This window comes from Malania oleifera, chromosome 3 (assembly GCF_029873635.1).
Source record: "Malania oleifera isolate guangnan ecotype guangnan chromosome 3, ASM2987363v1, whole genome shotgun sequence".
Taxonomy (NCBI): domain Eukaryota; kingdom Viridiplantae; phylum Streptophyta; class Magnoliopsida; order Santalales; family Ximeniaceae; genus Malania; species Malania oleifera.
The window spans coordinates 8095780-8117363 of NC_080419.1; the positions used below are offsets into that span (position 1 = coordinate 8095780).

At 36.4% G+C, this 21584-nt stretch overlaps 2 protein-coding genes across 2 annotated transcripts; both read left to right on the forward strand.

The window, feature by feature from the left end:
- Window positions 1-10234: 10234 nt before the first annotated feature.
- On the forward strand, window positions 10235-15848 carry LOC131151816 (protein LIKE EARLY STARVATION, chloroplastic). Its single transcript, XM_058103238.1, has 4 exons — window positions 10235-10921; window positions 12551-13185; window positions 14595-14785; window positions 15232-15848. The coding sequence occupies exons 1-4, from the start codon at window positions 10372-10374 to the stop codon at window positions 15605-15607; spliced, it is 1752 nt and encodes a 583-aa protein (XP_057959221.1). The 5' UTR covers window positions 10235-10371; the 3' UTR covers window positions 15608-15848.
- Window positions 15849-16498: 650 nt separating this feature from the next.
- Window positions 16499-20670, forward strand: LOC131151818 (2-methyl-6-phytyl-1,4-hydroquinone methyltransferase, chloroplastic-like). The gene is made up of 3 exons (XM_058103239.1): window positions 16499-17566; window positions 18505-18811; window positions 20314-20670. Exons 1-3 carry the CDS (start codon window positions 17007-17009, stop codon window positions 20467-20469), a joined length of 1023 nt encoding a protein of 340 aa, XP_057959222.1. The 5' UTR covers window positions 16499-17006; the 3' UTR covers window positions 20470-20670.
- Window positions 20671-21584: the final 914 nt, after the last annotated feature.

Sequence of the window (21584 nt, forward strand, 5' to 3'; positions counted from 1 at the left end):
TCATATCGTACTGAATAATCGTATGCTTTCATATTTGCTAGTAAATCATATCATACATAAAACGTCTGTTATAATTGATAATACTAAAAATATACCCAGGATGAATAGCTAGCTGATGTCATGTATTACCCCCCATGACAGGTTGTGCAGCCCGAAGGCGGGACTCGACAATGGCTGGCCGACCACTACTGAGTCAAAAGTGTTTGTAAGTACGATGGGCCCGCCACACCCTGATCCGGACTGCCAAGTGGACGTCCACACTCTACTGAAAGCCACCTCGACTATCCATCTCCCACCCCCTCGTGGGGTGGTTAGCACCAATCTGATCATAGATATCTGATCTATAAGCTAGGGTACCGTGCTCCTGAACTGAACTAAACTAACATCCAGGTTCTGATAACATATAATACATAATGATATAGCATCTTTCATAATTTCATAAATACGGCCTCGCGCTGAAATCATACATAATCATGGTCTTGCGCCGAAATCATACGTAAATACAACCTTGTGTCGAAATCATAAATAAATACGGCCTCGTGTCGAAATCATATATAAATATGACCTCGCGCCAAAATCATACATACATGTATATCATTCTGAAAATAATCAATTCATCATGTATTTTCAACATCATAATGTACTGTATTCTTTCATAATTTCTCAAAACATACTTCATTCATATCATTATCATATCATGATATTTTTTCATGAAAATAATATTCATGCCACACATTTGCTATATAAAACTGTACATTGTATTCTAAAAATTATAATTTCCGGCATCTCGTACATATATATATACATTTCAACATAGTAGCAGTATTTTCCAAAACGCGCATTTCCTTCGTAATATACAGATATCATACATACTTTCCTGAAAATAACTTTTCTCATAAATAATAATAATAATTTCCATGAAAATAACTACTTTAATTTATTCCCTTACCTGGCTATTGAGAAAAGCCCCTATAAACTTTGGTCTCACACCTGTAGGATTTCCTAATCAATACCCTAAAAATGAAAACTCTCAATACTAAACTTCAATATTTTCACATGTATATCATTTCTTATAACTACCGTAAGACCAAATTTAGTATAAAAAGCCTTACCTCAACTTTGGGATGATTTCCAACTTGCTTTTACCAACGTTCCAACTTGCTTTCACCAACGATCCACTCTGGCAGATTTGGAGAGAACTTCCCTAGGAGCATCATGGTGGCTTCAGATTGTCGAACCGGCGGAAATCCGTCCCAAAATCAAAGAGAGAAGAGAGAGAAATCGTAGGGAGAGAGAGAGAGGGTGACATTTTTCCTTAATTTTTAAGTTTAATCCGGGTTTTTGATATTTATAGGACTAAATTCGTTGACGAGCCACGTCATCTTGTTGACGAGTCCTTCAATAATTTCATCGACGAAACCCACTCCTCGTAAACGAAATTCAGACTGCTCAAAACCTTTCTTGGTATTTCCTCGTTGAAGAATCTTATCTTCGTCGACGAGGTCCTCTTATACCCTCGTCGACGAATCCCCTGTATTCGTCGAAGAGGCCCTGGAAATTTCTCTCGGTTATTCCTTCTAAAGTGCAATGTCTTCGACTTCCTCCTTCTATTACTATTTCCATTTTTCACCCTCTTAATCATTATTTAAATACTATTATTCTTCGGGTCATCACAGAGACCCAATTATTAGATATGGAATTGTTAGTAGTTACACCGTTAGGGTCAGTGATATGGTGTTAGAGGGTGCTCAGAGGGTATCCTATAGAAATTCAGGGGAAAGTGCTACCAGCAGACCTGATTGTGTTTGAGATGTGTGGGTTTGATGCAATACTAGGTATGGATTGGTTGGTAACTAATAATGCCAGTATTGATTGTCATAAAAAAGAAGTAATTTTCAGACTCCCTGGAGAGCAGCTCTCATGTGCATGCTCCCTTGCAGATGGTATCAGCTGTATAGGCGATTAGACTACTCCAAGATGGAAGTCAAGGGTATGTGGCCTTTGTAAAAGAAGTGATAGAGAATGAATCGAAGCTTGATAGTACCCCAGTCATACGAGAATTTCCAGATGCTTTTCCAGAGGAGTTACCAGGGTTGCCTTCCTAACGCGAGGTGGATTTTCCCATAGATTTACCTCCAGGGACAGCGCCGATCTCTAAGGTTCCTTATCGTATGACTCCAGTTGAATTAGAAGAATTGAAGAATCAGTTGCAAGACTTGCTGAATAGGGGATTTATACGACCCAGTGTATCTCTATGAGGAGCTCCAATATTGTTTTTAAAGAACAAAAACGGATCTATGAGAATGCGTATTGATTACAAAGAAATCAACAAGGTTACTATTAAGTATAAATATTCTCTACCCCGTATTAATGATCTGTTTGATCAGCTCCAAGGTACACTGGTGTATTCCAAGATCGACCTCAGATCAGGTTATCATCAGGTGAGAGTAAAGGCAGAGGACGTTGCAAAGATAGCCTTCAGGACCAGGTACGGGCACTATGAATTTCTCATTATACCTTTTGGTCTAACGAATGCTCCAGCTGTGTTCATGGATTTGATGAATATAGTTTTTCACCAATATTTAAATCAGTTTGTGGTAGTTTTTATTGATGATATACTGGTATACTTGAGGATTTTTGAGGATCATGAGGTGCATTTGAGGCAAGTACTGCAGATATTTAGGGAAGAGAAACTCTATGCCAAGTTTAGCAAGTGCGAGTTCTGGCTTGAGAAAGTTATATTTTTAGGCCACGTAATCTTAGGAGACAGTATTTCAGTGGATCCCAACAAGATTGATACAGTAGTGAATTGGGTCAAGCCAAAGAACGTGCAAGAAGTTAGAAATTTCTTAGGATTGACTGGTTATTACCGTCAATTTGTCAAGGGATTTTCAGCTTTGTCAGGACCACTCACGTGGTTGCCCAAGAAAAATGCCAAATTTGTGAGGGATGAAGAATGTGAGCAAAGTTTCTAGGAACTAAAGCAGTGACTCGTCACTGCACTAGTACTGACGATTCCATCAGGAGGTGATGGGTATGTGATTTACAATGACGCATCTTTGAAAGGGCTTGGTTGTGTACTGATGCAGAGGGTGGTGGCGTATGCGTCCAAATAGTTGAAAGAGTATGAAAAGAATTACCCTACTCACGATCTGGAATTAGCTGCGGTTGTACATGCATTGAAGATCTGGAGACATTACTTATATGATGAGAAATGTGAAATATTTTCTAATCACAAGAGCTTAAAGTACATCTTCACACAGAAAGAGTTGAATATGCGTCAGAGGAGATGGTTAGAACTCATCAAGGATTACGACTGCACCATTAGTTACCACTCAGGTAAAGCAAATATGGTAGCTAATGCACTAAGCCGTAAATTAGAGGATACAATGAAGTTAGCAGCAATAATTCAGCACCAAATTCATATGGACTTGGAAAGGCTTGACGTGGAGTTAGTAGCAGATGATCCTTAGGCATTTATTGCCAGTCTGGTTGTACAGCCTACACTATATGAAAGGATTAAAGTCGCTCAGGGGAATGATCCATAATTGATAGAAGTGATAGCCAGAATATAGGATGGTTAGGGAGAAGAATTTTGCATTTTTGACGATGGGGCTTTGAGATTTCGCACTAGATTGCATGTGCCTACAGATGATAGCATCAGGAGGACGATTTTAGAGGAGGCACGCAGATATCTATACACTGTTCATCTTGGCAGTACGAAAATGTATAGGGATCTACATGAGTATTTCTGGTGGAGTGGCATGAAGAGAGAAATAGTAGAATTTGTACGGCAGTGTTTGACGTGCCAGCAGGTTAAAGTTGAGCACTAGAGGCCGGTTGGTCAGTTGCAGCCACTTTTCATTCCCGAATGGAAGTGGGACCATGTATCCATGGGTTTTGTCACTGGGTTACCGCCGGCGCCGCATGATCAAAATGTCATCTAGGTAATTGTTGATAGGTTGACAAAGACAACGCACTTTCTGCCCATTAAGGTTAGCTAGCCTATGAATAAGTTAGTAGAGATTTATATACAAGAGGTTTCCCTCCGAATACCCAACCATCTTAACGTTCACATTCAAAATTTGAAATCATCCTCGCAGTCCTGAGTCCATTCGTCGACGAATAGGGTCCATTTGTCGATGATTATTGTCCATTATTCGACGAATCGGGCATATTCGTCGATGACTTCTGAATGTCTGAATTTTATCTGCTCTCAGTATCTCCATTCATCGACGAATGAGGCCCATTTGTCGACAAATGCCTATTGCACAGTACCAATGACTTTACACATATATTTTTCAGCCATTGTTTATGAACTCTACCAATTATAAGAGCCACAAAAACACAGCAAAAATGGTTTCATTTGAAAGATCTTGGGTGATAAAATGGTTATGAAACTCCATGAGTTGTTTCATTTTTTTTTAATTCTCCATCGGAAAAATATGTGGTAAAATTAAACCTAAAATCTATGAAGGAAATTGTGTAATTTTCTAACCAACCGTTGACGATTACTGTATTCCCATCGATGGTTACTTCGGCGGTTTCAGATAGAAACCTTTCCAGAAGGAAAAATCGTCGATGGAGTACTAAAATTGTCGACAGTTTTAGCAAACCATTCTTCATATCAATGAAAGTATTATGCAAATTCTATAAAATTTTGATTAATAATTAAAAAAAAATTATTCAACTTTGATAGAACACAATTTCTTCTTCCTTGCCGTGACTCATGATCGACGGTGAATTAAATAGTTAAGGCTTACAATTATTGAATGGATGCTCTCACACATAATGTGGGCATTTTAAAACTATTTATTTATTTTATAAGATTTAGGTTTTGTAATTATTCATCCATAATCATATACTAGTATATTATTAATTTATACATTGTATAGAAGAACTAACCAAAACGAAAAATTGAAAACTTCTCACACCATTTTTTTTATTTCAAGAAATATACACCTTACAATTGTGTGCAATGACTTTTCATATTTTAAAATTATTTCATAATCAACTTATTTGTAATGTTTCTCGAAAATTTTCCTCTCAATATAAGTGACTAAACAAACATTCATCTCATATTCATTTAATGTTTAATATGAAAAGAAGATAGCAACTTTGGGTTCACTTTAAATTAGGACTCTCAATAAAATAACTTCAATGTTCTAAAATATATTATGAAATTTTCAGAAAGAATGGATAGAAATCTAGAAATCCAATTTTATGTATTTGTATGTCACTCAAATAAAACAAAATTGAATTAGAAAACAAAATTGAATTAGTTCCACAAATTTTATATTTAATTATTAAATATATAATAATTATGGAACGCTAATTATAAATTATATAATTTATATTAAATTATTAATTAATTATATAATTTGGTTAAATCGGCTAACCAAAATGTAATTTCTCCATAACCGAACCACAAACTGAATAACCAATTTTACCAAAAATATACAATTGAACCAAACCGAATTAAAAATTAAGTGAATAGAACCGACCAAATTTGGTCGGTTATTTTGATTAATTTGATTTTCACCGAATTATGCACACGTTGCCTAACTTAATTAAGTATTGAACCAAAGGCATTAAGGCAGCCAAAATCCTATTTGCATCTACCTCATGGTTAGTATAAATTATATATAAATTATTAAACTTAAACATAATTTCTATTCGATGGAAATCACGTACAAGTTTCCTAATTCATTTTTTTTTTTAGGGATATTATCATTTATAGTGAAAATGTTAGATAGGGTGTGAACATTTTTTCATATTAGGTTTTGATTCTAACTTTTGGAGAAATAAATCAATTCACCCATAACCCTCTGATTGACCCACAGCTCAACAACCGGTGCTCTTAACTGACCCACTAAGGATTTTAATGCAACCTTTTGACAAATTTTAATAGAAGTGTTCTCTTAAATTGTCTCTAATGTTGAGTCCAAAAGAATAATTTTTTAAAGAGACTTTTTATAATTTTTTATATTTAATTGGGCACGCTAAAATAATTAATCAAATAAGTTTTATGCTTTTATTGATCTTTAATCTCTTATAGGAAAATTAAAAATAATTTATTAAGAGAGTATCTTTACATGGCTCTGATTATTAATCTTGAAGATAAATATATCTTACTAAATCAATACATGATATCAACTTTAAGTTGAGTAACGACTAGAGATGTCGGTGCAGACAAATGGAAGTTGAGATACTTTTCATAAATCTCTCTCCTAAAAAAATGCTTTCAATTAAAGACTTCAACTTGCATGGAAATGAAAATAAAAAGATTTTTTAAAAATATATTTATGATGGTGATTAAATTATGATTATTCAAAGTTACTAATTCGTATGCATTGATGTGAAAATAAAAATAAATCAAAATTTCATTTTCACAGATTGCGTGAGAAAGTATGGTGGTTGAAATTTGGACAATCATTATATTGACCCGTCCCAAATACTAGGGAGGTTGAAAAAGTAAAGTTTTTGACAATTGAGAACCGAAGGTCACTCCCTTTCTTTCTTTCTTTTTATTTTTATTTTTTACTAAATTATAATTTTAAGTACTTATTTTTGATTTGTGAGGATTAATGTTGAATGCGTATCATTTTAGTCGAGTCAAAACTTTCGAAGCAACATTGAAGGCTAACAAAACTAAAGACATATTTAATTGTGAAAAATAGTTTTTATTTATTTTTTTAAAAAGAATTATAGAAAATTTTGTTAGTTCTTAAATTTTTTTTTAATAGTTTTACAACATTTGTATAAAATCATTGAACAACAATAAAAAGTCTTAGACATCATTATTTTATATTTTTAAAATTTTTAAATAATTATAAAATGGCATCTTATTTTTTAAAATTTTAAAATTTACATAGAAAATTTGAAAAACATCTTTTTATTGTTTTTTAGATCTCCGACCTCTCACTTTACATTTAAGAGTATGAATTTTAGATGTGTCGGCTTCAAGGGGCACGAGATTAGTCACGTGGACCGTAAAACGGACACGTGGAAACCCGATGCGTAATAAACAAAAAAGAGTATGAATTTTAGATCTTTGATTTTAATTAGTATGGAGTATATATTGAGTTTTTTTTCAAATCTATATCAATCCAATCCAACTCCTAAAATCCATAATCTGATGTACCCTTATAGAATTTTTGAAAAATGAAAGAAAGTTGTCTTTAAAAAAAAAAAAGAAAAGAAATTGGTTTTGAAATTTAGAAATAAAAAATAAAAAAATATTTTGAACAATTAAACAAACTATTTATTTTATACTTTTTTTTTATATAAATTTTGAAAAATTTAAAAATAAGTTGAAATTTGTATATATTTTTTAAAAAATTAAAATAAAAATAAAAATAGAAAATGCATTCCACAATTAGGGTTGCAAATGAGTCGAGTTGAGTTTTAGCACATTTAAGCTTAGCTTAGCAAAGGAAGAGATAAGCTAGGGTTCAGACTCGCTTGACTCAAGCTTAGAAAGTTGGGCTCAAGCTCAACTCAAAATTTAAATTATTGGTTTAGACTCGATTAGAATTTAGTTCAATTTTAGACTAAATCGGGAATCGAACTAAACATACCTTTAAATAAATCTAATATTTTGAAACCAGACTCTAATAGCAGGGTGTCACGGACCGCCAATTTCAACCCAATTAACGGGCCGTGCGGCACCCATTGAGGCTCACCCTTGATAGAGTCAGCCAATAACACACATTTAATTCGGCTATCATGAACACGCGAAAGGTTACCGAAAGCCATCACAGGCATGAAATATTAGTTCCAACAATAATGAATTCATGAAGACAAGCTACCTTCATACTCAATGACATGTGAAACTAGTTGTCATATTCAATCACCAAGACAACCACACAAGCCATCATCCGAGTTATTCAACATCCAATATAAAAGTCCCTGGTGAGGGCAAGTGAAGACATCTCTACTCCCCATTTAACTGAGGTCACACTATTAATCCCTAACATTCTCCCCCACTCGCTCTATCAACGACCTCGTCGATGTATTTGTAAGAAGACTTCCCACTCTTGTTGTTGATGACCTTCGTCATTGACTACATTTATACCCTACATATTTTATCTTGATTTTGTACAACTCATCCACGGTATAAAAGAAATACAACTTCCGACTTGTAAAGAACTGAAAAGTGATACAACTCTACCCACTGTGCGAAGTAACTACTACAACTGATTGGTAAAGAATTGAAAAAGGATAGGACTCTTTGATAATGTAAGATAACTACGACAACAAACAGTTAAGGATTTGAAAAAAGATATGACTCATCAACTATGTGAGGTATCTACGACTACTGACTAGTAAAGAAATGAAAAGGGTATACGATTCATCCATTCCAGTTGGTTGTCTTTTGGGTATTGAAATCTACTGAATCTCACATTAAATCATCTTTCAAGTCATCAGAGGCTTGCAATTATCTATCTTAACTTGGTCAGAGCATGTAACGTTCACCCTGCCTACCCCTTTTTGCACATATGGTGTGTCACCTTGCCTACTCTTCCAGGTACTTAGCAGGAACCATTATCCAATCTCTACCATACCAACGAAAGCATGCATCATTTACCCTTCCAACCCTTTTGTACTTGGTGTGACACCTTACCTACTTTCTCAGGCACTTGGTGTGAACCATTACCCTTTCTCTACCATGCTGACGTACAGAGCGTGTATCATTCACATTGCCTTCCCTTTTTGCACTTTTAGGTGGCACCTTGCCTACTTTCATGCGTGCTTGGTGTGAACCATTACCTTCTCTATGTAGTCTTACTGGGGGTCCTTTGCTCACTTATCCATCAAATTGTAATGGATTTTCCTTTTATACTCTGTACGAGCAATATAGCAAAGATCTTAATTAACTTTCGTAGGGCGGCTTCAATCTCTATTGGCGTAAACCCTTGGGGATTCTAGATTGCATTTGACCTTGATGTCTTTCAACCTATTCAAGGGTTCTGACAGCTCAATATTCTCAGATAGACCTCAAGCTCTATTGGTCTGTTTCTCACAGGGAGGCCTTAAACTCTATTGGCTCTATCCTTGGGGACCATGGATGGATGGCATCACGCCGGCGATATAATTCAGCCTATTCAAGGCCACAACTCAATACTCTTTGACAGACCTCAAGCTCTATTGGTCTACTTCCCGTAGGGAGGCCTCAATCTCTATTGGCACTATCCCTTTGGGACAATGAATGACATCACACCATCGATATGTTTCAACCTACTCAAGGTTTCCAATAACTCAATATTCTCTGGCAGACCTCAAGCTCTATTAGTCTGCTTCTCTTAGGGAGACCTCAAGCTCTATTGGCACTACTCCCAAGGATTATGTATGTCATCGCACCCTCGTTAAGTTTCCAATTGCCCAATCCTCCTTTGAATACCGCAAGCTCCGTTTGTCTTTCTCCTTTGCGAGATGTGAGATGGCATCATGCCCTCAATGTATTTCAACCTTTTCTCGAGGCTTACAACAACTCCATACCGGGGGTTTTCATACATGGAGTGACTTACTCCAGTTCCACAATTGTATTTTCAAAATCAACTTTCTCTTTGGCGACCTCAAATTCCATTGACACACCTTTCTCTTGAGTCATCCCTTACCTTGCATGCCTCCACATTGTTCTGTTTTACAAAATTTTAAATTCTCATTTTCCAATTCACAGTGTTCACGCCCATCGGGCTCACGCAAACCATGCTTTGATACCAACTGTCACATACCGCCAATTTCAACCCATTTAACAGGTCGCACGACACCCATCAAGGCTCACCTTTGACAGAATCAGTCAATAACACACATTCAATGACATGTGGAATTAGTTGTTATATTCAATCACCAAAATAACCACACAAGCCATCATTCGAGTTATTTAACATCCAGGATAAAGATCTTTGATAAGGGCAAGTGAAAATACCATCACACTAACAACCCCTAACAAGAAGCTTAAAAAAGATAACATAGATAGGCCTACAAGCAAGTACACCCATAAAGGAGAGGGGGAAGATGGACATAGTACAAGTACATCATGGCTAACCTGCCTCGCTGGGCCGGCCCATTACAACAACCAAAGACAGGTAAATCCGTTGAATCCCGTTCAACGGCATCAACACCTTCCTCCTATTTCAAGAAATTTCAATCTTTATTAAAAAAGAAAAAGAAAAAGAAAAAGCAAAAAAAAAAAAAAAGAGAAAAAAAAAAAATGCAAGAAAGTGAGAGAGAGCTCCCCCGCTCTCACGCAATCTTTCCTACTTTAAATTCCCACCGTCACCACCAGGCGCCTGCTTCATCTTCTCCCCGCTCTCTTCATTTCCATACTCTCTCCAAGCTGCCACTGCAAATCCCCATTTCCCACCAATGGCTTCTCACTTGGGCACCATCGCCCTCCTCCCCATTTCCCAGAGGAGCTGTCAATCTTTTTTGCCGGCAAAAGAGCTACTGGAGCCCGCGCGATCGACCGGACGAAGAAGCGGCACACGCAGAAGGAGCTTGAAGATCAGGGTTTCATATAGCGGGGAATCGTATCTGAGCATGTGGAAGAAGGCGGTGGAACGCGAAAGGAAGGAAATGGAGTTTCAGAGGATATCGGAGAGCTCGCGAAGCGTGGGTGATGAGGGGAAGGAGAAGGAGGGGAAGGAGGAGGGGGAAGAGGAGGAGGAGGAGAGCGCGGAGGATATGGAGAGGAAGAGCAACGAATTCAGGAAGATTCTGGAAGTTTCTAGGGAGGAGAGAGACCGGATTCAGCGAATGCAGGTGATCGATCGGGCAGCGGCGGCGATTGCGGCCGCTCGTGCGGTGCTTAGCGAGGGTAATTCTTTGCCCAAAGGGGATTCGGGTGATTCCGGCTCGCCGGGGAATGAGGATTCCAAGAGCGAGAGCAGGGAAGAGGACGGGACTCAGCAGGGAGGTAATTAATTTATGCTTGCTTTGTTCTTCGTACTGTTGGCGTTTTGAATTGGTTTGGGTTTTGCGCTCTTGCTAGGTTGCATTGTCTGTGTTTTGCTAGGATTTCAACAATGGCGAACAATAGTTTATCCACTAACATTTCGTTTATTAGTTTTGATGTTTGTAGCTGCAATATCATTTGTCAATGAGATGACATATTGATGTGAGCTTTTTCGTTAGCTATATTTCTAGATATGGGAGAGTTGCTGTGGCTATTAAAGAGTTTGGCCAAGTACTTTCTCATGGGCTCATTTCTTTTTACATCATCTTTTATATAAGATATATATATTTTTTAATAATGACAAAATCGGCTTGTAAATCAATATAAAAATTTATGTTCTTATTGACTCTGACTGTATTTTATATAAATGACACGAAATTTATATCTAAGATGATGGTATGTTATTCTTTTTTGAATACATATCATACATATAGAAATAAAACAATAAGTCAATATACTTTGTTTAGCATTCCCTAAAGTATGTTTGAAATGATTGATTAATTTGTAAATAACTGAAAAAATAACCACTGAATACAAAAACTATACCTCTAACTATATAAATAACATCATCTAATGTTTTAAGAAAATTTCTTAAAAATAAAATATCACAAAAAGAAAGTTAAGAAATCCCTTATTAAATTAAAAATTTTTGGATATATTTCTTTAAAAGTTCAAATTTATTTGGTAATAGTTACTACGGACATTCTTAAAGATAAAAGATAATTTTCTTAATTAAATGGTATGTCTGTGAACTATCAAATTTTAACAAAATCTTGTACAATTTATTGCATGGAAAGAAGAGAAAACTCTAGCTAATGACTATTGCAAATCAAAATATTATAATAATCTATTCAATTTATTGGAGAAATGAGTTTAATGAAATTTGTAAGGCTATCAAAAAATTTTAATATTGTAAAAATTATCTATCAGTAATGAACATGGTAATAAAAGTGATTCAATGGTAAAATAGATTAACTCGGTATATTTGAATACTAAGTGAGTTTCCTTATATTGAATTAAAGTGGGTTGAATTGCAAAAGGGAAAAGGCTAGTAATTTTTTATGATCCTGACCTAATCTTATTTTTTCCCTGTTGGTTATGGGTAATTGCTGTTTGTGATTTCCTGCTCATACTAAGGAGCATATTTTCCAGTAGGGATATTGTTTGTATATTGAATGTCACTGTCTCATCAGTATAAAGTATTAAAAAGAAATAAATTATAGAAAACTAAGCAGATGATTACGGCTTAGGTATTGGTTATGTTATAAAGCAGTCGTCCTTTGCAGCTGTCAAGATGCTCCATACTAGCGAGGTTGCTTGTAAATGCAGCTGTTAATCGTTATTAATTTGAGAAGTGCTATCCCAAATAATTTTTTGCTTACCTTGAAAAGCCAATCTCACTTATCCTATTTCAACATAAAATGTGATTACAATTTTTGGATAAACTGCTTGGGAGTCAATATACTTGGAAATATGAGCTCAAATGTTGGTCAATTCATTGAACATGATTTGTTTGTCATATATAACTATATCTTTTATTGTAGTTATGTGAGGCATTATTTTTCAGTTTGTAATCTGTGAATTTACCAGGAAGGCAGGGTGAGAGCTTTTCTGTACCTAATTTTGGAACTTCTGGAAGTGGAACACCAGGTCCAGACTTTTGGTCATGGACACCTCCTCCAGGTGATGAGAGAAAATCAGAGACAGTGGGAAAAACTTCTTCAGACCCAGTTATGAATGGTTCAGTTATAGAGAAAGAGCGGTCTGTAGATTTTCTATCCTTACCACTTGAGAGTGTACTTTCAGACCCCAAACCCCCTCTACCACCTCTTCAATCATTGATGGATGTAGAAAAAGTTGAAGTCTCAAATTCCCATCTGGAAGCACCTTCCGTGGAAGAGGAACACAAACTTGGTGTTCTGTTTTCAGCGCATGCAATAGAAGCAGCTGATGCTCTTGATAATGTGGATGAAGCATCATCTAATGGAGTGAATCCAGATGGATCGAGGTGGTGGAAGGAGACAGGAATTGAGAGACGACCTGATGGCGTCATTTGCAAATGGACATTGATGAGGGGTGTCAGTGCTGACAAAGCCATTGAGTGGGAAGAGAAGTTTTGGGAGGCTGCTGACCAGTTCGATTATAAGGAACTTGGTTCTGAGAAATCAGGACGTGATGCAGCAGGAAATGTCTGGCGTGAGTATTGGAGGGAATCAATGAGGCAGGTTAGCGAGAACTGAACTTAATTTGGTTCTTGTCTTTTGTTTTTTGTTATATTTCAAAATGGGTGAAAGTATTGTTTTATTTGTTAATAGAAAAGCATATTAGGCTTTATAGTTTCCAGTGGGTTATCATGCAAAAGATGTGAAAGTTGGTTTTAAGATTCAAACTTTAAGGGCGAGCCTTGTTCAACGGTCAAAATGTTATATCCAAACTTGGTGGTCATGGTCAAATTTTGGAAGCAGCATCTACTATGTGCATCATGCCCTCCACCCTAGATGGTTTGGAGCCCTGGGAACTGGGTGCTATATGCATTTACTTGCATTGTTGAGAAAAAAAATAAAAAATAATCCACTGTATGCCCAGAGGTGAGGTCAAAATAGAATGTTTTCATCACAGCGCTAAAAGCAAACGTTTCTGTCCAAATATGCGAGGAACTTATGAGCCTCATTTATAAACCCCTAAGATTAAATTTTTTTTATGATCCTTGTGAGAATGTTAATATTAAGAAGCTTAAATGTATTTTTTTTATTCTTTTCAATTTTTTTTTGATTTCATGTTTATAATAAGAATCTATAATGAGTAGAGTTCTTGTTATGCCATTGGGTGAAAAAGTTGTAGTGAGTTCACCGATACCTTTTTTTTTTTTTGTGGTTTTTTTTGTCAAAATCATTGTCCGTAAGAACTTAAGAGTACATACATGATGCACTAAAGATCAGTTTATCAATGTTAAGCCCAGTAGCCCCATTCCTAAGCTGCCAATAGTTCATGCGCATCCCTGCCCCTGATGTGTTATAGCATACAAATATCCTGTGTGTTCCCCTTGAACCTGGAATTTTTTTATAAGATTTTGCATGATATGGCAGCATCATTGAGGGCATTTAGTCAATTAGAAAAAAAATAGGATGCTCAGGGACAGGGTGTGCTCCTCATTTTCTCTTTGTGCCTTTTTGTCATAGAAATGCTGGGTAAACTTTAGGAATTTTAAAACAAAAGGATTTGATTCTATTTCTTATCTTTTAAAACTGTGGAGTTATATGTCCTGGCTGCATGAAATCATTGGGTTTTGTATAGTGGATTAAAGAATGATCAATGATATGAAGGTTTCAGAAATTATTTATCATACATGTGTGATATTTTATTTTTATTATATATGTGCAATGAGGGGGAACCTTTACAAATGATAAGCTTGTTACACTCTAACCTGAAGGTTGCTGGTTCAAGTCATTGAAGCAGCCTCTCCAATTGCGGAGATAGGATTGCATAAATCATGTCTTCTCATTAGCCCTATAATAGCGAGGGAGCCTTGTATATTGAGTGTTGCATTTTGTGGGTTTTTTATTTTTTAAAATACATTTGTTAAATTTGAATTACTTATATTAGCAAACTGAACTGTGGGTATTTTTTTGTGTAGGAGGGAGAATTCATGCATCTTGAGAAAACTGCAGATAAGTGGGGTAAGAATGGAAAGGGTGATGAGTGGCAAGAGAAGTGGTGGGAACATTATGATTCCTCTGGACAAGCAGAGAAATGGGCACACAAGTCGTGCAGTATTGACCCGAACACACAAGTTGAGGATGGTCATGCTCATGTTTGGCATGAAAGGTACCAACAATCTCCAAAAATTCTTTCGAATATCCAAATTCTTCATGTTACATTTCTTTGAAGTTGGCTCAGGTTCCAAGAGATTGTTCAGGACCTACTGAAGTCACCGAAGGATTTAATTTTTTTTTTTAGGAAAATATAAAATTATCAACGGTTCCACAGCTATTCCTACCCAAAGAAAATATAAGAGAATTGGGTTTCTTTAGTTTAAGATGCAATTTTGAGTTTTTTCACCATTAGCGTTGATAAGAACTAGAACATGACTGGTTTTGATCAGACTGTTTGTAAGACTTCGATCTTGCCCTCCCATTTTTCACAAATTGTCATTTTGATAAAGTACTGATATTGTGATTCACAATGAGTTGATCAAGTCATTATCCTTGATCAGATTATATTTCCAGCAAAATGTTCCAGTTTTTCTATGCTTGAGCATTCATTTTTGGCAGGTGGGGTGAGAAGTATAATGGACATGGTGGTAGCACGAAATACACAGATAAATGGGCTGAACGGTTTGAGGGTGATGGCTGGACGAAATGGGGTGACAAATGGGATGAGAACTTTGATTCCAATGGTCATGGTGTCAAGCAGGGGGAGACATGGTGGCAAGGCAAGAAGGGAGAGCAGTGGAATCGCACCTGGGGCGAGGGCCACAATGGTTCTGGATGGGTGCACAAGTATGGGAAGAGCAGCAGTGGGGAGCACTGGGACACCCATGTGGAACAAGATACATGGTATCAGAGATTCCCACACTATGGCTTTTTCCACTGTTTTGAAAATTCAGTCCAGCTCAGGGAAGTTCAGAGGCCATTGGAGACATCATGAAACACTTTGTCGTGTTGTTTTCATTCCTTTGTTGGTTTGGACATGTTGAGATATATCATAGGCAGTTGCAGGCAGAGAAAACAAGCGTTGTACCACAAAACTTACGTATATCTTCTTGTGAATAATCTTGATTTCCATGCCAATAATATTATTATATTTCTTCCATGTAATCTCCTCGTTCAGTGTAATACTGATGTGTTTGTAACAAAGAAGTTTAATAATAGTTTCTTTTGTTCCTAGAGACCTTCATCCAAATGACAGGGAATATGTACTCGTATGTTTTAGGGACAAAGGGGAAGCCTACTTACTAGTTGTTAGCTGCATTACGATAATGTCAAAATGCCAAAGCACGAATGCTTTTGTATGCATGAAAGGGCAGAAGCTGTATAGGTGATGCATCCCATGATGTAACCGGGTATTTTAGTCTTCCTAATTTTGCTTTTCATTATACGAAAATTATCACAAAGATTTTTTCATAATTGATGCAATATGTGGCATATTGGGATAATGAGATTTAGATTCAACCAGTTATAATAAATTTTGAGATTTACATCACTCGTGACTCGTGAGTAATTCTTATGATGAATTGAATCTAATATTTTCTTGTAGAGCTAGCTGCTAGAGCATTTTAAATGTATCGTTTAAATGTATTTCCGCTGTACTATATTCTCATAACCCATTCCATTTTCACTTAGTACAAAATCAAAACTGAATTGAATATAATTGATATTAGTCGTCTCTTACTGTAGAAAAATTTTTGGTGTCACCATAGATTCCAAAATTACCCACCACTGGCTTGCCTCCCATAATTTTCACAATATTTTTGTTAATGAACTCTTTTGCCAACTTCTTATTATTATTTTTTTAATTTAAATTTTTTGGAGGAGGAACGGCGTCGTTAAAAGGAAGTCATTTTGTTCAGCAAAAGGTCGGGGTTTTTCTGCAAGAAGCAGTGCTGGCCTACTTGGGGTGGTGAGACCCAGCTACTTCCCCCAGTTCACCTGGTAGTTTCAACGTGTGGTGGCTATTCCACACACCCCCTAATCCTCCGTAATCCTTTTCCCTCCCTCCCTGAAATTGCAAATAATTTCACAATCAATTTCATTTCCCCTTCCCCACTTTCCCACATGCCAAACACATTTACGATACATATACCACTTCCCATCGTGTTGAATTATCATAACCCACATGATTCTTCCGGCGGAAGAGCTTCGCTGTAAGAAGAAGAACTGTGTCTTAGCTCTATTATAGGCTTCAACGTCCTACCCAAACCCAAATTGATAGATTTCCTCATGTTCATGTGGTTTTCTTTCTAATCTCCAATCCCGGCTTCTAAGGCCCAAAAAACGAGGGCAGAAAACGCTTTGCCTGTTGTGGGTTTTCTGTATTTTATGATTTCATGGCTTCTTCAATGCTCAATGGAGCTGAGAATCTTAGTATCACCAGAAGCCTAGCTCCAAATGGGTTGTTTTTTCTGCGGTCGGATCTCCATGGTAAGTTTTCTCCAAAGAAGGGTTTGGTTTCATATGGTAGGAATTCCAAGACCAGAACCTCATCACCCAAGTGCAGTTTGTCTGCCTCAAGGCCTGCCTCTCAGGCTAGGTTCATACAGCACAAAAAAGAGGCATTTTGGTTCTATAGGTTTTTGTCAATGGTGTATGACCATGTCATAAACCCTGGCCATTGGACTGAGGATATGCGCGACGATGCGCTCGAGCCTGCTGACCTCTATGATCGGAATATGAGAGTGGTGGATGTGGGTGGGGGAACCGGGTTCACCACTCTGGGCATAGTTAAGCATGTTGATGCCAAAAATGTGACAATTCTGGACCAGTCTCCTCACCAGCTTGCCAAGGCCAAGCAGAAGGAGCCCTTGAAAGATTGCAAGATAATTGAAGGGGATGCAGAGGATCTCCCATTCCCCACTGACTATTTTGATAGATACATTTCTGCTGGAAGGTGCGCATATATGTTTGTATTTATGTATATATGTGTACACATGTGCGCTTGTATTGTTTGAGGTCACTCTATATCTTGGTCACACACGGATTGGCATTTTTTTTTATACTAATTTTGAGTATGAACCCAATACCAAATATGTGTTATTTATATTGTTGTTACCCTATATATTGCTCACACAAGGATTGGAATTCAAAGGTTCTAAACTATTATCATTGAAGTTTGAGGTGGGCATCCATTGCTTGATTTCATTAATTTGAGCATGAGCTCTGGAGGAATGAAATTGGAATTTGAAAAATAAGAATAGTATTACAATGAGGTTATCAGTCATGAGTTTGAATGATACACAACATCAGAAACATATCACTTCTTCCACTAACAATTTCAAGGTTTTTGAGGATTGTGTACAAAATGCCTGGAAGTTTGATATGACTGGTCTAATCAGAAACTTGCTTACCCAAAAGCTTCAATGTTGAATACAAGAAGAAATATAAATACTTTCAGCCATTTATCAATACTTTCACTGATTCATCTGTCATATGGGTTTGTATTGAAATAGCAGCAAACAGGCTTGATGTATATAACTTTTTTCTGGTAATCATTTCAAGTTCTAGGAGATTGGTCTTCTACCTCATCAAAATTTAAATATATAGAAACTTGTAGATTGTATACTTAGTCCTAGTGTCCATCAGAAAAAATGTTAAAACTTCTATATTCTTTTGAATTTGAATACAGGTGTGCGAGATCAAAAAATTCTGGTGGTATATATTAGGAAGAAATTGATTAATACATTGAACAGTGTCGTTGTTAAGGATTTTTAAGTGATCAAAAGACAGCTAGCTTATATTTTAATTTTTTCTGGGATAGGATTCCCACCTTTATGTTTTCACTATGTCCCATCTCTGATATTGATGTAATTCTATGATTGCCCTCATCAGTATTGAGTACTGGCCTGATCCACAGCGTGGCATTAAGGAAGCATACAGGGTACTGAAAATTGGAGCAAAAGCCTGTATAATTGGTCCCGTGTACCCAACCTTTTGGTTGTCTTGCTTTTTTGCTGATGTGTGGATGCTCTTTCCAAAGGAGGAGGAGTACATTGAGTGGTTTCAAAAGGCTGGTTTCAAAGATATAAAACTGAAAAGGATTGGTCCAAAATGGTATCGTGGTGTCCGTCGGCATGGTTTGATTATGGGTTGCTCTGTGACAGGTGTGAAGCCTTTATCGGGAGACTCTCCCCTCCAGGTGACAAACTTTCCTATTTTTCATTATGTGCCAGTAATTTCACAGCGAAAAATTTTGTGAAATCGTTAATTTTGTTCCTTGATTCCTTTTTGTTTGTGATCACCTTATTTTTATTTTTATTCAATTGGAAAACATTTCCCACGTCCATAGCCAACTAGTTGTTGTTTGTCGATAATACATTGTATTTTAGAATGCTATTTGTGGTAGGGTGAATACACCCTCAAGGAAATTACATAACAGACCTTGGAACGACTTTGCAACCAAAATTCTATAGTATTTCATCTTCTGCATACTATTGATCCAACAAATATATTATGCAGCATGCAGTTAGCATCATTTATAATACGTGATTGAGAAAACTTTCCTCATGTGAAATGGATGGTTAGCAGGTATACGGGGAATTGATGTTTTCTTAATTTTTCCAGTGTAAATTAAAACAGCAAACTAAGGTCCTCAGTTCATAGTGCTAATTCTTCTAAACTTGCTTGAGAGCTAATTCTTCTAAACTTGCTTGAGATTGCATCAGGACTTCAAATCAATGCTATCATTATCTTGAAACTAAATTTTAAGCCATAATAAGTGTGAGTTCTAATATTTATTAATAAAATGTAGGGAGAATTGTATACTAAAAGGATGGGAAACTATTATTATTAAAAAAAAAAAAAGTTGTAACATCCATAGCACAAAGCTCCTCCACATCATCGGGGGTCTGAGAAGGGTAAGGAAAAAAGAATATACAACCCTCCAAAAACCAAGGAGATTAACTAACCTGTGGACAAGAAAGAATGTTGTACTGGCTTTGGAATTTGTCTCTTTCCCCTCACTATAACTGACCTAGTTTTTTTAATCAACAAAGAATAAAAGTGTGTTGAAAGGCAAACTTGTTCACCTCTAAGTTATTGAATGCATGAGCATGGAACTTATTTATCAAAAGAAAATAATCACTGATTGGATTGCAGGCAGGCTTTGTAAGGGGGCTCATTAATGGATTACGAGGTTCCTAGTAATAGGAACACTCCTAAGCTATTCATTTTCTAAAAGCTGTACGAGGAGCATGCATATTTCATGACCTTGAGACTCGAGAGTCGGTTTGAGGAGCTAGTTGTCATTCGTCTCCTCCTTTTGATCCCCTCATTCCAAGATTTATTTCCCATGTGAATATAATTCTACACTCATCTAGAATAGAACATGAGGAGATCTTGTATCATCAGTTTCTCCATTGTCATATTGATGATCAGCCAATGGTGCGTGTGCATGCGTTATAGGATTATGGAAAGCAGAAAATAAAGAGTTGGTATTTGGTCTTTGACCACTTATTATGTTGAAATTGTGTTGTTTTTAGATTCTTTAAGATTTCCCATGTGCTTGTTCCTCTGGTTTACAGCAGCCTAGATAAAAGAGCACAGCTTAAAATTCAACCAGCTATATATTAGCTTTAGGACTCTTGAATCATTGCTTTGTCTTTCTCATTTGAGACTTCTCATGTGCCTATCTTAATGCAGCTTGGTCCTAAGGCAGAGGATGTGAGTAAGCCTGTGAATCCATTTGTGTTCCTTCTGCGGTTTGTTCTTGGTGCAATGGCAGCAGCTTACTTTGTGCTTGTTCCAATTTACATGTGGCTCAAAGATCAAATTTTCCTAAAGGGTAGACCTATCTGAAAGAGATAGAATGGGAAGTGGTCTGCCAATCTCTGAAGAGACTGCCTCTTCTTGTTCACTGATTATTGTGCATTCTTTTCTTTAATAAGGGATTGTATGCAACAGGGCAAGCCGTCTTTGACTCCTACATGTGGCATTGTAACTCTTTTGCTGGAAAAAAAATGTCCTGAAGTTTACAGGGTTGATAAGGTCGTTAGACAATTTTGGCCTATTTCTTTTTTCAAGATACCTGAATATAATACACAAGAAAATCTGTAATTTAGGTAACTAATGTACTTGTTTACATAATTAGAAAAAGAATACTTAAATAAAAGATAGGAAAGCGATTGGTCCAAGATAAATGCTTGGTGAGCTCCACTACCAACATTATTTTAAAGGAAAATGCTTCGAGTCAAGCCCATGTGATATGCAAGGAGAAAAGACTATTTCTTCCTTCCTCGCCATATATGCGGCGTGGGCCAATGATGGTTGAAACCCTACGATACTCAAAATCACTCCATTTTAAATGAGAATGAAGTTAATTATAAAAGAAGGATTTAGGCGATCTTCCTTTCTCGAATAACATCAATTTGTTAGGTCTATTAGAGGCTCAGTAGTCTTGGGTTATCCCCGTTCCACGTTTGTTTTCACTTCATCATTTAAAGTCTGGCTCTTTATGCTGGAGTCTCGAGTTCTAATAATTGGGAGGTCCCTAAGAGACCATCACACATGTGATTACAGTATATTTAGTGCAATTGATCCTAATTATTAGGCTATATCTCACTTGGGAACTTGGGTTTGATTTGACTATTGAGTTAGGGACAAATACGTCAGAGGGTAGCCCTTTCATAAGACTGGAGTTCACAAATCATAGAATGTTATATTAATTCTTTTGGACTTGCTAAAGCAATGTATGAACAAAAGAAACATTTTACTTGTGCTGATTTAAGTGTTAACATGATGTTTTTGTAATTAATAGATTCTGAATCCTAAATGAAGGAATTGTTTTTTAAAAGTCTTTTCTAGATTTAGATTAGAATTTAAAATACCAAGCAATTATAGCTTTGAGTTTATATCCCGTCATTTTATGGGTTGTGTGATATGTTTTTATTTTTATTTATTTATTTATTTATTTT

Excerpts from the sequence above, each read along its gene's own strand:
- LOC131151816 (XM_058103238.1), top strand. The coding sequence starts at position 10,372 with ATGGCTTCTCACTTGGGCACCATCGCCCTCCTCCCCATTTCCCAGAGG. Across the intron at positions 10,922-12,550 it reads GGACGGGACTCAGCAGGGAG|GAAGGCAGGGTGAGAGCTTT; the intron begins GTAATTAATTTA and ends TGAATTTACCAG. Across the intron at positions 13,186-14,594 it reads GGAGGGAATCAATGAGGCAG|GAGGGAGAATTCATGCATCT; the intron begins GTTAGCGAGAAC and ends TTTTTTGTGTAG.
- LOC131151818 (XM_058103239.1), top strand. The coding sequence starts at position 17,007 with ATGGCTTCTTCAATGCTCAATGGAGCTGAGAATCTTAGTATCACCAGA. Across the intron at positions 17,567-18,504 it reads AGATACATTTCTGCTGGAAG|TATTGAGTACTGGCCTGATC; the intron begins GTGCGCATATAT and ends TGCCCTCATCAG. Across the intron at positions 18,812-20,313 it reads CGGGAGACTCTCCCCTCCAG|CTTGGTCCTAAGGCAGAGGA; the intron begins GTGACAAACTTT and ends ATCTTAATGCAG.